Source organism: Salvelinus sp. IW2-2015, unplaced genomic scaffold (genome assembly GCF_002910315.2).
Source record: "Salvelinus sp. IW2-2015 unplaced genomic scaffold, ASM291031v2 Un_scaffold1634, whole genome shotgun sequence".
Taxonomy (NCBI): domain Eukaryota; kingdom Metazoa; phylum Chordata; class Actinopteri; order Salmoniformes; family Salmonidae; genus Salvelinus; species Salvelinus sp. IW2-2015.
The window spans coordinates 80,270-93,888 of record NW_019943050.1 but is presented as its reverse complement, the minus strand read 5'-3'; the positions used below and the strand labels follow the sequence as shown (position 1 = coordinate 93,888).

At 42.6% G+C, this 13,619-nt stretch overlaps 1 protein-coding gene across 3 annotated transcripts in view; it reads right to left on the bottom strand.

The window, feature by feature from the left end:
• Positions 1 to 4,388: 4,388 nt before the first annotated feature.
• LOC112071541 (myotubularin) overlaps positions 4,389 to 13,619 on the bottom strand; it is a 60,809-nt gene continuing 51,578 nt past the window's right edge. For all 3 annotated transcript variants that reach the window (XM_070439431.1, XM_070439432.1, XM_070439430.1), the window contains one exon: positions 4,389 to 5,830. In XM_070439431.1, the coding sequence (XP_070295532.1) occupies positions 5,648 to 5,830 (183 nt within the window). In that variant the 3' untranslated portion in view covers positions 4,389 to 5,647. The remainder of the gene's footprint in view (positions 5,831 to 13,619) is intronic.

The following is a 13,619-nucleotide window of genomic DNA, read 5'->3' as shown; positions in this document are numbered from 1 at the left end:
TGCCCAAATACAGGAAACATTTGAGTAWATGAGSGCTACAACSTATATTGAAAGCAGGTGGCTCCACATAGGTGTGGTTCCTGAGTTAATTAAGGAACTAACATCCCATCATGCTTAGGGTCATGTTTAAAAATGCCCAGTTGCCCACKTTGAAAKAGGGGTCTCAAAGGAGCAYAAGKGGTTTAAAGGGTGTGTCTCAGTCTCCAGAACTCAACCCAGTTGAACACTTATGGGAGATTCTGGAGGGTGCATGAGACCGCATTTCCCACCACCATCAACAAAACACAAAATTATTGAATTTTTTGGAGAAGAATGGTGTCTGCATCCCTCCCTCCAAGAGTTCCAGACACTTGTAGGATCTATGCCAAGGTGCATTGAAGCTGTGGTGGCCCAATGCCATAGTAAAACACCGGATGATTTCTTAAATTTGTCAGTTACCTGTAACTTATTCCAGGAAGCTAGGGTAGGCCCCATTTAAATGTAGCTAGAAAGTATACTGAACAAAAATAAACAACCTRCAACCATTTCAAAARGYTTTACTGAGTTAGTTCATATAGGGAAATCAGTCAAATGAAATAAATKCATTAGGCCCTAATCTATGGATTTCACATGACTGTGAATACAGATAAGCATCTGWTGRTCACAGATACCTTTTWAAAAAGTAGGGGTGTGGATCAGAAAACCAGTCAGTATCTGGTGTCACCACTACTTGCCTCATGCAGCGAGTCACATGTCCTTCCCATAGAGTTGATCAGGTTGTTGATTGTGATCTGTGGAATGTTGTCCCACTCCTCTTCAATGGCTGTGTGAAGTTGCTGGATAATGGCGGGAACTGGAACACGCAGTCAGTACACGTCGATCCAGAACATCCCAAACATGCGAAATGGGTGACATGGCTGGTGCGTATGCAGGCCATGGAAGAACTGGGGCATTTTTATCTGTCAGGAATTGTGTACATATCCTTGCGACATGAGGCCGTGCATTATCATCATCCTATGAAGGGACAAGGTCAGTTTAGGGCTGAGACATCCTATGAAGGGACAAGGTCAGTTTAGGTCTGAGACATCCTATGAAAGGACAAGGTCAGTTTAGGTCTGAGACATCCTATGAAGGGACAAGGTCAGTTTAGGTCTGAGACATCCTATGAAGGGACAAGGTCAGTTTAGGTCTGAGACATTCTATGAAGGACAAGGTCAGTTAGGTCTGAGACATCCTATGAAGGGACAAGGTCAGTTTTAGGTCTGAGACATCCTATGAAGGGACAAGGTCAGTTTAGGTCTGAGACATCCTATGAAGGGACAAGGTCAGTTTAGGTCTGAGACATCCTATGAAGGGACAAGGTCAGTTTAGGTCTGAACATCCTATGAAGGGACAAGGTCAGTTAGGTCTGAGACATCCTATGAAGGGCAAGGTCAGTTTAGGTCTGAGACATCCTATGAAGGGACAAGGTCAGTTTAGGGCTGAGACATCCTATGAAGGGACAAGGTCAGTTTAGGTCTGAGACATCCTATGAAGGGACAAGGTTCAGTTTAGGTCTGAGACATCTCTATGAAGGGACAAGGTCAGTTTAGGGCATGAACATCCTATGAAGGGACAAGGTCAGTTTAGGTCTGAGACATCCTATGAAGGAACAAGGTCTGAATATCCACAATACTCACATGAGCAGACATTACATAGAGAGATTTTCCTCATTTCAATATGACCTGAATAAACAATATCACATTACGACTCCAAAAATATGAATGACAGAAACAACCCAATTCAACATGTTTTTTTTTTAAAGTGAGAAATCTTTAAATTAATTTATTCAGCATTATTTACACAACAACCAACATGGACTACTCATACATGAAAAAGAGTAGTACAGCCTGAATCCCACATCTGTTTGTGTTGTCTTGCCAAAACTCCCATGTAGGCTAGGTGCCAGTTGGTTTCTGCTCGCCCTGGCATGAACAGAGCAGACAAAGACTGGTATGTAAGCCTTGTCCAAGCCAGACAGGCCCATAGGGCAGGAGTCCATCTCCTGTTTCTGTAGCATGAGGCAGCTTGTTGTACAAGTACACCCCCCTTGACAGTACGCACCCTGAAACAGACTGGCACCCAGGCTAACTCCTATGGTCATGACTCACAAGGATTTGGCAAAACGGCACAAACTGATCTGGGACACCAGGCTAGGGAGTAAGTAGGCTATAATATGACAGAAATCCCTTTAGACTAGATATCCCTATGTTAAAGGTAGAATACATGAAGAAAATTAACAAAATCACTAGCGACAGCTGGCACCCTATTCTCTGGTCAAAATAAGTGCACTATATTGGCAGTAATAGGGTGCCATTTGGGACTAAAACTGTGCCATTTGCACAGCCTTTATCAGTGCTCAATTCTTCTAGGGCTGGATTTCAGTCAAACTCATTATGCCAATGTTTATGGCAGTGTCTTTCTTTACAAACTAAATGTCCATGCATAGCCTTCTCATTGTGGAAAAACATGGAAGCATCTATTTGTGATGGGGATACTTCCTTGTGGTAGTAAATTATTACCACTGTTCAGGGATTATATTTGGGGGTAAAAGAGCTCCTGCATAAATACCACAATGAGTTTGATTGAAGGCCGAGGCTGTGGATCAGACTTTTCTGGACCCCTCATCCCAACAGCTAAAGGTCCCGAAGCGTCTGCGCACGTACGGAATTCTCTACTTTAAGCGGGCTCAGCTCTACACATATAGAACCACCCTTCACACTTCTAGTGTCAACGGTGAATTATAATTCTCCCAATTTTTACAGATKAAACTTCCATGCAGCATCTGCATAGCAACTATTTGATCTCAGTTTCATGGGGATATGCAATTAGATTGTTATGCTATTTATATTCAGTTGCCTAGTTAAATATAGGTTAAATAAAAATAAAATGTAGAATGCCATCATTGTGTTTTTGCAGACATTGATTCAGCTTTGACCGGTTCCCTACGAGTAGAGCAGAGACTGTGTGTAAAGTAGAGAATCCCGCACAATAGCAGAAGCTTCGGGACATTCAGCTGTCCAGAAGAGGGGTCCAGAAAAARTCAGATCCTCACCCACTCCATTGATCTAATCACGCCCCTATTTACACAATCACAGGTGAAGACTCAAAAGGAACTGAATCAATTCCCGACTGAMTCAAATCTCCCACAATTCATGATTCACTGTCCTCTTCTGTTAGAAATCAAAATCCCAAAATGCAAATAAAAAAATTAACTAATGTAACAAGAAATCCACAAATTATTAACCAACCATTCAAAGAAACAAAACAAAAAATGTTTGTCCTACTACTTTCCTTTTTATAAAACGTGTCAAATGGTACACTAAATAAAATAATATTTTACAACAACTTTTAACAGTAAAATCAGTTTTGTTTGAGGTAATTACATCATAGTTACTGTACTTGTATAAAGTAAAAAATAAACAAAATAGAATTTTCATTTTTTGCCTAAAAACACAACCAACCAACAAACCAAAAAGTGTTTTGCTTTGTTGTCCATTTCGCTCTTGGCTTTGTTTTTAAACTTTTTCACCTCATTGAGGCCAAAGTCTTCCGAAGTGTTGCATTCTGGTGTAGCATTAGGGAGTGAAAAGGTAGTGCCTGAAAGGTTTAAATATCAAGAGACCTCATGTTTAGCCCACCACCACCACTATCTTTCAATAGATGTTCAGCAACAAGCCCTCTAAGTTCTCTCTCTTGTATGGTCTTCCCATATCCAGTGGTGACTGGTTATCCTACCCAAAGGGTCTTGACCAGAAGGAGCATACATACTGTATCAACCAATCAGGATCTTTTCTTTCCCCGACACAACCAAATCGGAATCCATCATTCCCCCTGCCCCAGCAAATCGGATGCTTTCTTTCCCCGCACCACTACCAATCGGGTGCGTCCTTTCTCCTGCCACAACCAATCAGGTGCTTTCTTTCCCTTTACGCCTCGCCACAGACGCCACACACAGAGGAACAATTACAAAGACAAAGTTATAGTTTGGGTACATACAAAACATCCACCTGAGGTTGAACTTCAGACGGTCAAAGGCACAGAACTGGACCTGACCAGCGTTCTCCAGAACACTGGATATGCCCTGTAAAGAGTAACTAAACAATTCTGGACTTTTCCCACCAATCTAWTCTCAAAATCTATGGTGATTCTTGTCCAAAGAACTCTGTCTGAGAATACATTGCCCACATCGTGATCCCTTGAAACGTTCTAAATGATTCTGGACATCCACCGATCTGATCCCACCTCTGGACAYTGCTCTTGTCAAAAGAACTTCTCCTGTCCACAGCTTAACTTTGTGGATTATTTCTGAACCTACTCTGTGGGAGTCCAAAAACCTTCAGCAAAATTGAGCTAAACCATTTTGCTACGTGGATTGGGATCAAGAGGGTCGATGGGGTTTGACCGTTTAAGGTAACAGGTTGTAAAGGTTCTGAAGTTTGCAAAATGAGAGTTGGGTTGAGGCAGAACCACTGGTGACTATTATTGGACCTAGTGGACCTAACCTGGTGCCAGATCTGTTTGTGCCGTTTTACCAACACATACGGTAATTGTAATGCATGACTAAGACCATATGAGTCACTCATGTTTACATCATCTCATATGTATATACTGTACTTTAGTCAATGCCATTCTGACATTGCTCATCCTAATAWTTATATATTTCTTAATTCCATTCTTTATAATTTATGTGAGTCGGGACGGGGGAACTGCAGTGGACTTGGTTTGCACTTATCAAGAGTTGACTGTAGTTACTCAAGCTTCCTATCCAAACTTAACTGAATGATTGGGCTGGTATTGCTTATGTTGGGACATAGGTACAGCTACACAATGATTGAAGGGAAACTAGTCATATACACTTCTAGTCAAATGTTCATTCCCGTCTCCCATTCCCTCCCTGGTCATGGAGAGTGCAGCAGAGTATTAAGTCCTAGAGGAGCAGGGGCTACGATCCCATTCTCTACCCTTCTCCTGAAGTGTGCACTCATACACTCCCCCTCATAGATTTAGGGACTGGTGTGAGGAATAGGGTGGAAACTCCATCCAGCCATGCTTGCACCAATACAATGCATAAGCATGAAGGGGAGTGACTGAATGCACACTTCTGGGTGAATTGGAATGCAGCCAGTGAGTTTTAATCCTTTACACTTGACCTTTAGTATTGTTTATCTACAAACATTGTTTTATTTTATATTAAGGCTTATTTGTTTTTGTGGAAGAAAACAAACATTCTATTAAAGTTGTGAAAAGGCTGTACTGTGACATGTTGCACTGTGACATGTTGCATAATCACCATGGTTACGTCTATTCCATGTTATTTATTGACTTCATTATTACTTTRAACGTTATGTACAAAAACGACTTCTTGTGTCAGGGTCAAACCCATTTCAATTTCAGGAAGTGAATTGAAATTCTGAAATTCCGAAGAACTGAACATTCTGAAATCCTACAGAACTGAAAAATCTTAATTGGGGAAAAAATGTCACTTTTCAACTCTCAAATTTAGAACTTCAATTAATCTCCTATGATTCATTAACTGAACTGACATGTAATCAACAGCGACCCCGGAGAATGCGCATACACGCGTGTTGTATACGTCGGAGTGTGTGTGTGTGTGTGACGACCCCACTCAGAAGGGGGTGTGCAGGTGTGTGATGTGCTGTGTGGGAGAGGACGCGTTGGGGGTGGAGCTATTTGATAGGTGGGAGGAGTTAGGGGAGGAGTCAGAGAGCTGCAGTTCCTCTAGTTTCTTCAGGTATTCATCTCTCAGGGCTAACAGCTCTATGTAACGCTGTTCCACTGGACTCTGCTGCTGTAGAGTAGAGCAGAGCAGAGTAGGATAGAGCAGAGTAGAATAAACATAGAAAATAACAGAATAGAGTAGAATATAAATAGTAATTACCACCACCAGGGGGAGGCAGAGAGCGGGAGGAGACAGGAGAAGGAGGGAGAGGATGGGGAGAGAGAAAAAGAAAAAAGTTAATTATATGCAAACAACGCAAACAGATAAGCATATAAACAATCACAAAGAGGTATAGAGGCTCAAGAGACACACGGTGAAAACATGAATATTCATTATTGATGCCTAGAGTGTTTAAAAATGGGAGCAGCAAGCTGGTCTGGTGCCAACACACAATACTGTTTATTTGGATCCCCAGTAGCATTTGCCGAAGCAGCAGTTATTCACAAAAAACACAGGACAAGTAACAAAACACGGATACACAAGGACAGTCAAACAAATAAAAAATACAACGATATACAAACACAAAATATAATACAACTAAATAAATTGGGTGTGTTAGTGTCCCCTCACAGTGCCATGAGATGTTAAATCTTTTTTTWAAAGGTAATGTTACTGTTTGCTCAGTAATAGGAGATGGAAGGGAGTTCCATGCGATCATGGCTCTGTATAATACTGTGCATTGGACATGGGTACTGTGAAGAGACCCATGGTAGACTGTGAAGAGACCCATGGTGGACTGTGAAGAGACCCATGGTGGACTGTGAAGAGACCCATGGTGGAGTATGTATGGGTGTCTGAGCTGAATTTGATTTGATTATACAGACAATCTGGAATTTTCATTATAGTAATGCTTGTCCTAAAAACTAGGAGAGGCAGTTAGTCTTTCCTGGTTGAGGAGAGATTATCATGTTGTTGATGTTAGTTCTGTGTGTGTAATTAAGGGCAAAGCGAGCTGCTTTGTTATGAGCCAGCTGCAGCTTTGCCAGGTCTTTCTTTGCTGCACCTGACCATATTACTGGACAGTAATGAAGATGGGACAAGATCAGAGCCTGAAAACTAGTACAGCTGACGTGTCAAAAACACAGAACATATTTTTTATAACAAACATACACCTCTCCCCATCTTCACAACATCTTTGTCAATATGACTTGACCATGATAACTGAACATCCAATGTAACTCCTAGGAGTTCAGCTTCCTTAACTCTCAATGGTCACACCTTTTATACACAACGCCAGAGAATGTTTTGAACCAAATACAATGCTTTTAGTTGTAGATGTATTTAAGACCAGTTTATTATAAAAAGCACCCATTCTGATACTGACTAACTCCTAATTTAGAATTTGTGTAGGCTCACTGGCTTTGGGTGCTGACCAGGATTTCCGTTAGCAGGAAATTGCCGACTTTTGGACGTGAAAAAAAATGTAAAGCCGATAAATAAAAAAAACTGTTGCCGGCCAAAATGACCGGGAGATAATTTTTTAAAATGTTTATTCATTGAGGAAATACCAGTCGATGGAAATACATTTGACCGTCATGCTTATCGGTCAATTTGTATAATTTTGAGGAATTAAATTGGCCCGTGTGTATTTTCATTAGTCATCATGTCTCTTATTTATCCAACACAACTATCACACAACATACAGAGCCCATTTTGAGAGTAATTTCTCCTGCAGTTCCTGAGCTGGTTGCTGCTGGAGTAAAACATGTGCTTTTATCAGCTCATTATTTGCGCAACAATTGTAAATGCTATCACGTCTTAACTGTTTTGGTGCACGATTAAAAAAAGAGCTACTATTTTTATTTCTCAATTGGTAATTGAAGCGAGCCTCCCATTCACCTCTCAAGTGCAGGCAACCAGCGATCAGTGTATCACCCACCACTTAATGTGCACAGGCGGCAGTATGCATTTAGAAAACATACTTTGAAACCGGAAAATGCCATTTAATATCATGAGGCATGTCTTACCTTGCTTCAAAGTAGCCTATAGGCCAAATCTGACCATGGAAATGTGGAGGCAATTATTTTGCATGAGTTTCTTGTTTGGGAAAGCTTACAATTTATTCTACAATTTCAATAATAACATTTTCATTTGTCAATTTAATTTATGTTGTTAATCATAAGAAATAAAATGATAAAATCGATAAAATTAAAAGTCAATTAATGCGAGATCACCAGCCTCTGCCATATGGACTCATTGATACAGCGTGATGCATTGGCTGAAGAAATGAGCGCATGGAACGCAGAGCCTGTAGGCCAATGCAGCAGTAGACCTATAACTTCCATTGCTCTTTCACAACGATGATTGGTGATTATCAAGAGGGGGAGATTGTTGGAAAGATTATTCTCAATGGTTTACTGTGTGGAACTATAGTTTGAATATATCATTCGCAGATGTAAAAAAGAAAAAAGAAAGTAACTTCTATGCTCAGGTGCGCACTCCTCAACATTATCAGGACAGAGAAACCAGACATGCTCAGGTGCGCGCTCCTCAACATTATCAGGACAGAGAAACCAGACCCATGCTCAGGTGCGCGCTCCCTCAACATTTTCAGGACAGAGAAACCAGACACATGCTCAGGTGCGCGCTCCCTCAACATATATCAGGACAGAGAAACCAGACACATGCTCAGGTGCGCCTCCCTCAACATTATCAGGACAGAGAACCAGACATGCTCAGGTGCGCGCTCCCTCAACATTATCAGGACAGAGAACCAGACATGCTCAGGGCGCGCCCTCAACATTAATCAGGACAGAGAAACCAGACATGCTCAGGTGCGCGCTCCCTCAACATTATCAGGACAGAGAAACCAGACATGCTCAGGTGCGCGCTCCCTCAACATTATCAGGACAGAGAAACCAGACACATGCTCAGGTGCCTTGCTCCCTCAACATTATCAGGACAGAGAAACCAGACATGCTCAGGTGCGCGCTCCCTCAACATTATCAGGACAGAGAAAAACCGACATGCTCAGGTGCGCGCTCCCTCAACATTATCAGACAGAGAAACCAGAACATGCTCAGGTTGCGCGCTCCTCAACATTATCAGGACAGAGAAACCAGACACATGCTCAGGTGCGCTCCCTCAACATTATCAGGACAGAGAAACCAGACACATGCTCAGGTGCGCGCTCCCTCAACAATGATCAGGACAGAGAAACCAGACACATGCTCAGGTGCCTTGCTCCCTCAACATTATCAGGACAGAGAAACCAGACACATGCTCAGGTGCGCGCTCCCTCAACATGATCAGGACAGAGAAACCAGACAACATGCTCAGGTGCCTTGCTCCCTCACACATATATCAGGACAGAGAAACCAGACACATGCTCAGGTGCGCGCTCCCTCAACATATCAGGACAGAGAAACCAGGACACATGCTCAGGTGCGCGCTCCCTCAACATGCATAGGACAGAGAAACCAGACACATGCTCAGGTGCCTTGCTCCCTCAACATTATCAGGACAGAGAAACCAGACACATGCTCAGGTGCGCGCTCCCTCAACATGATCAGGACAGAGAAACCAGACACATGCTCAGGTGCGCGCTCCCTCAACATGATCAGGACAGAGAAACCAGACACATGCTCATTGCTCACACGGAGCCCTCCAAACAAAAGACCATGAAAACATTTACAAATCTCCTACATGGTTATGAAATAAACCAAAACTTGTTTCTCACAAGTGTAGCAGGTTTTGAACTCCGCAAACAACGTTTTCCACTCCGAGACCGAGAACAGTAGATGACTAATTAATATATGCATTAACAGAAATTAATATAACCAAATGTGACCGACCGTCTTGATATTGGATAAAAGTAGAGACTCGGAGATAGAAAATGGTATATTCTGCTTTGAAAATTAATAAACTTCCGGAATGCCATACCTCACATTTGAGAAAATGGCCCTCGAATAATTGGTAAACCTACTGGAAAGCTCTTCGTCTATACCCATTCGGCATCGTTCACACACTCTTAAGCCTTAGCCTCACATGTGAATCCTTAAAGAGATGGGTGGGGCTATGTACTAAACATCCAAAGATGTCAAGACTAAAGGCTGGTTTATACTACGGGTGTGTCCGTAAATTTAATCTGGCGTGCCAGAGCGTGCTCGTAAACTCAGTTGTCAGATTGAAAGCTCCGAATTTACGACCAGACAAAATGCACACTGGACGCTCTGGCCGAGGAGTAGGGTTGATCCCAGCGTTCTGACCTATTAACAGCAGTCAAGCACCCAAGCTAACTATTTCCGGACACAAATGAGAGAACAGCTCACTAACCATTTTACTCTCCATAGCAGAGCTGGTTAGGCTGTTTTTATGTTATCCAGAGCGTAACAACCCTGCATGAATCTGCAGGTAGCTAACCAACCAGGTTCAATGATAGCTAGCTATAACTAGCAATGCAGATGGCTCTGAGATACAAATAATATTACTACACAGATCATACACGTAACGTTAGCTAGCTAGCACATGTTATTCGGAAAGTATTCAAAGCTCTGGACTTTTTCCAAATGTTGTTACGTTCGCCTTATTCTCAAATATATATATATTTTTAAACATCCTCAATCAATAACCCATAATGACAAAGCAAATACAGGTTTAGAATTGTTTTGCAAATGTATTAAAAATATAAAAAACTGAAATAATATATTTACATAAGAATTCAGACCCTTTGCTATGAGACTTGAAGTTGATCTCAGGTGCATCCTGTTTCCATTGATCATCCTTGAGATGTTTCTACAACTTGATTGGAGTCCACCTGTGCTAAATTCAACTGATTGGACATGATTTCGAAAGGCACACACAATTCTAGATAAGGTCCTACAGTTGACAGGAATTGTCCGTAGAGCTCCGAGACAGGACTGTGTCAAGGCACAGATCTGGGGAAGGGTACCAAAACCTTTCTGCAGCATTGAAGGTCCCCAAGAACACAGTGGCCTCCATCATTCTTAAATGGAATAAGTTTGGAACCACCGAGACTCTTCCTAGAGTTGGCCGCCCGGCCAAACTGAGCAATCAGGGGAGAAGGGCCTTGGTCATGGAGGTGACTTGAACCCGATCGAACATCTCTGGAGAGACCTGAAAATAGCTGTGCAGTGACGCTTCCCATCCAACCTAACAGAGTTTGAGAGGTTCTGCAGAGAACGGGAGAAACTCCCCAAATACAGGTGTGCCAAGCTTGTAGCGGCATATCCAAGAATACTCAAGGCTGTAATCGCTGCCAAAGGTGCTTCAACAAAAGTACTGAGTAAAGGGTCTAAATACTTATATAAATGTGATTTCAGTTTATTATTTTTACTAYATTTGCAAAAATGTCTAAAAACATGTTTGCTTATGGGGTATCGTGTGTATATATTGATGAGAAAGTCTTATTAAAAAATATATATATAATTTCAGAATAAAGCCGTAATGAAATGTGGAAAAAGTCAAGTTGTCTGAATACCTTCCGAATGCACTGCATGTAATGGGGAATTGATCCAAAAGTATCTAGGTTCATCTGTCACATATGGAACTGAATGATGTTCTCGAATTGCATTTTGGGAATGTTTGAAAATGCTGTTTTATTGGCTGCTTAAATTCACGAGTTGCATGTTCTGTTAAGATGCATTACCAYAATCATCTCCTTTGTTTTGTTGACGTTGAGTGAGGTTGTTTTCCTGACACCATAGTCTAAATGTGATCTCGGTCATTCTGAACACAGTGGGTCGACACCCTAATGGGATATGCACCCTAATGGGATATGCACCCTAATGGGATATGCACCCTAATGGGATATGCACCCTAATGGGATATGCACCCTAATGCGGATGATTGCACCCTAATGGGATATGCACCCTAATGGGATATGCACCCTAATGGGATATGCACCCTAATGGGATATGCACCCTAATGGGATATGCACCCAATGCATATGGGTCCGGTACATTTCTCAAATGGCCGGTAAATTCAAATCTTCCCGGTTACGTTGGAACGGAAATCCTGGTGCTGACACCTAGTGTGGAATCATCCGCATACATGTTCATGCTAGCCTTCAGTAAGACCAGTGGCAAATCATTTCTAAAATAGAGAAGAGTAACAGACCAAGGCAACTACCCCGAAGGACACTGCACATATCTGATGTTATACAACTGGTGGGTCTAATACTGAATGCTGATTGGTTAAAACCGCATTCCAACCGGTGTCTATTCCACAAGTTACCACCGGCTAAATCTATGACGTTAAAATGCCTATTTACTGTGTTCCATCTGACTGGGCAATCCACTGTCTCATCAGCCCAGCCAGGCACGTTATAAACTTGATCTCCACTACAAAAAGCATCAAGACATAATCTCACATATCTGATGCTAGAGAAGCTTCCATTGAAAAACACTATTAGCTATAGAGTTCAGTTGGTTAAATAACTCTCCAACCATGTGACGGCAGGTGATTTAAAGCCATAGCAGGTGAGTTTCAACAATAGCGATGTATGATCTATAACATCAAAAGGCTGCACTGAAATCTAACAATACAGCTCCATCTATCATCTTATTAGCCATTTCTTTTAGCCAATCATCAGTCATCTGAGTCAGTACAGGTTGTGTCCTATACTCCATATGCATGCTGAAAGTCAGTAGTTAACTTGTTCTCTGAAAAATAGCATTGTATTTGGTCAAACACAAATCCTCTCCATCAGTTTACTAAGAACAGGCAGTAAACTGATTGGGTGGCTGTTAGAGCAAAGGGTGCTTTACTATGTTGAGGTAGAGGAATTACTTTAGCTTCATTCCATGCCTGCGGACACACACACACTGCTGTAGGCTTTGGTTAAAGACATAGAAATGTCTCTGTGTGATTATGACAGGGGATTATCTGCTCCAGTGACTCAGACCCTGTTGACGACAGGTGAGAGGATGTTTGGGCTGCAGGGGTGTGTGTGTGTGGCGGGGGGGGGGTGATGTTTTAGAGTAGGGGGAAAGAGGGGTGTGTGTGTGTGTGTGTGTGTGTGTTGTGTGTGTGTAAGAACAGGCAGCAAACCACACAACACCGCAACCACCAAACCCCAGAGACATACTGCAACCAAACCAACCAAACCCCAGAGACATACTGAGCCAAACCAACCAAACCCCAGAGACAATACTGCAGCCAAACCCAGAGACCAGAGACAAATACTGCAACCAAACCAACCAAACCCCAAGACATACTGCCAGCCAAACCCAAGACAATACTGCAGCCAAACCAACCAAACCCCAGAGCACAATACTGCAGCCAAACCCCAGAGACCAATACTGCAACCAAACCAACCAAACCCAGAGACAATTACTGCAGCCAAACCCAGAGACAATACTGCAGCCAAACCCCAGAGACAATACTGCAGCCAAACCCAAGCAGAGACAATACTGCAGCCAAACCCCAGAGAGATGGACAACTCCTGCAGCCAAACACCCAGAGACAATACTGGCAGCCAAACCCAGAGACATACTGCAGCCACCACCAAACCCCAGAGAACAGACATACTGCAGCCCCGCATAGCCAAAACACCCAGAGGCGAATACTGCAGCCAACCCAGAGAACATACTGCAAGCAACCAATCCCAACCCAGAGACAATACTGAAGCCAACACCCCAGACGAACAATATGCAACCAAACCAACCAAACCCCAGAGACAATACTGCAGCCAAACCCAGACAATCTCAGCCAAACCCCAGAGACAATACTGCTGCAGCCAAACCCCAGAGGGACAATTACTGCAGCCCAAACCCCTACACACACACACAAACACGCCCCATGCGAGACAATTAACGTTGTCAGACCTATGATCTCTTCCAGGGGTGAGTACAATAGGCATGCCTGACCCCAAACCAACCAATGAACAGTATCTCGC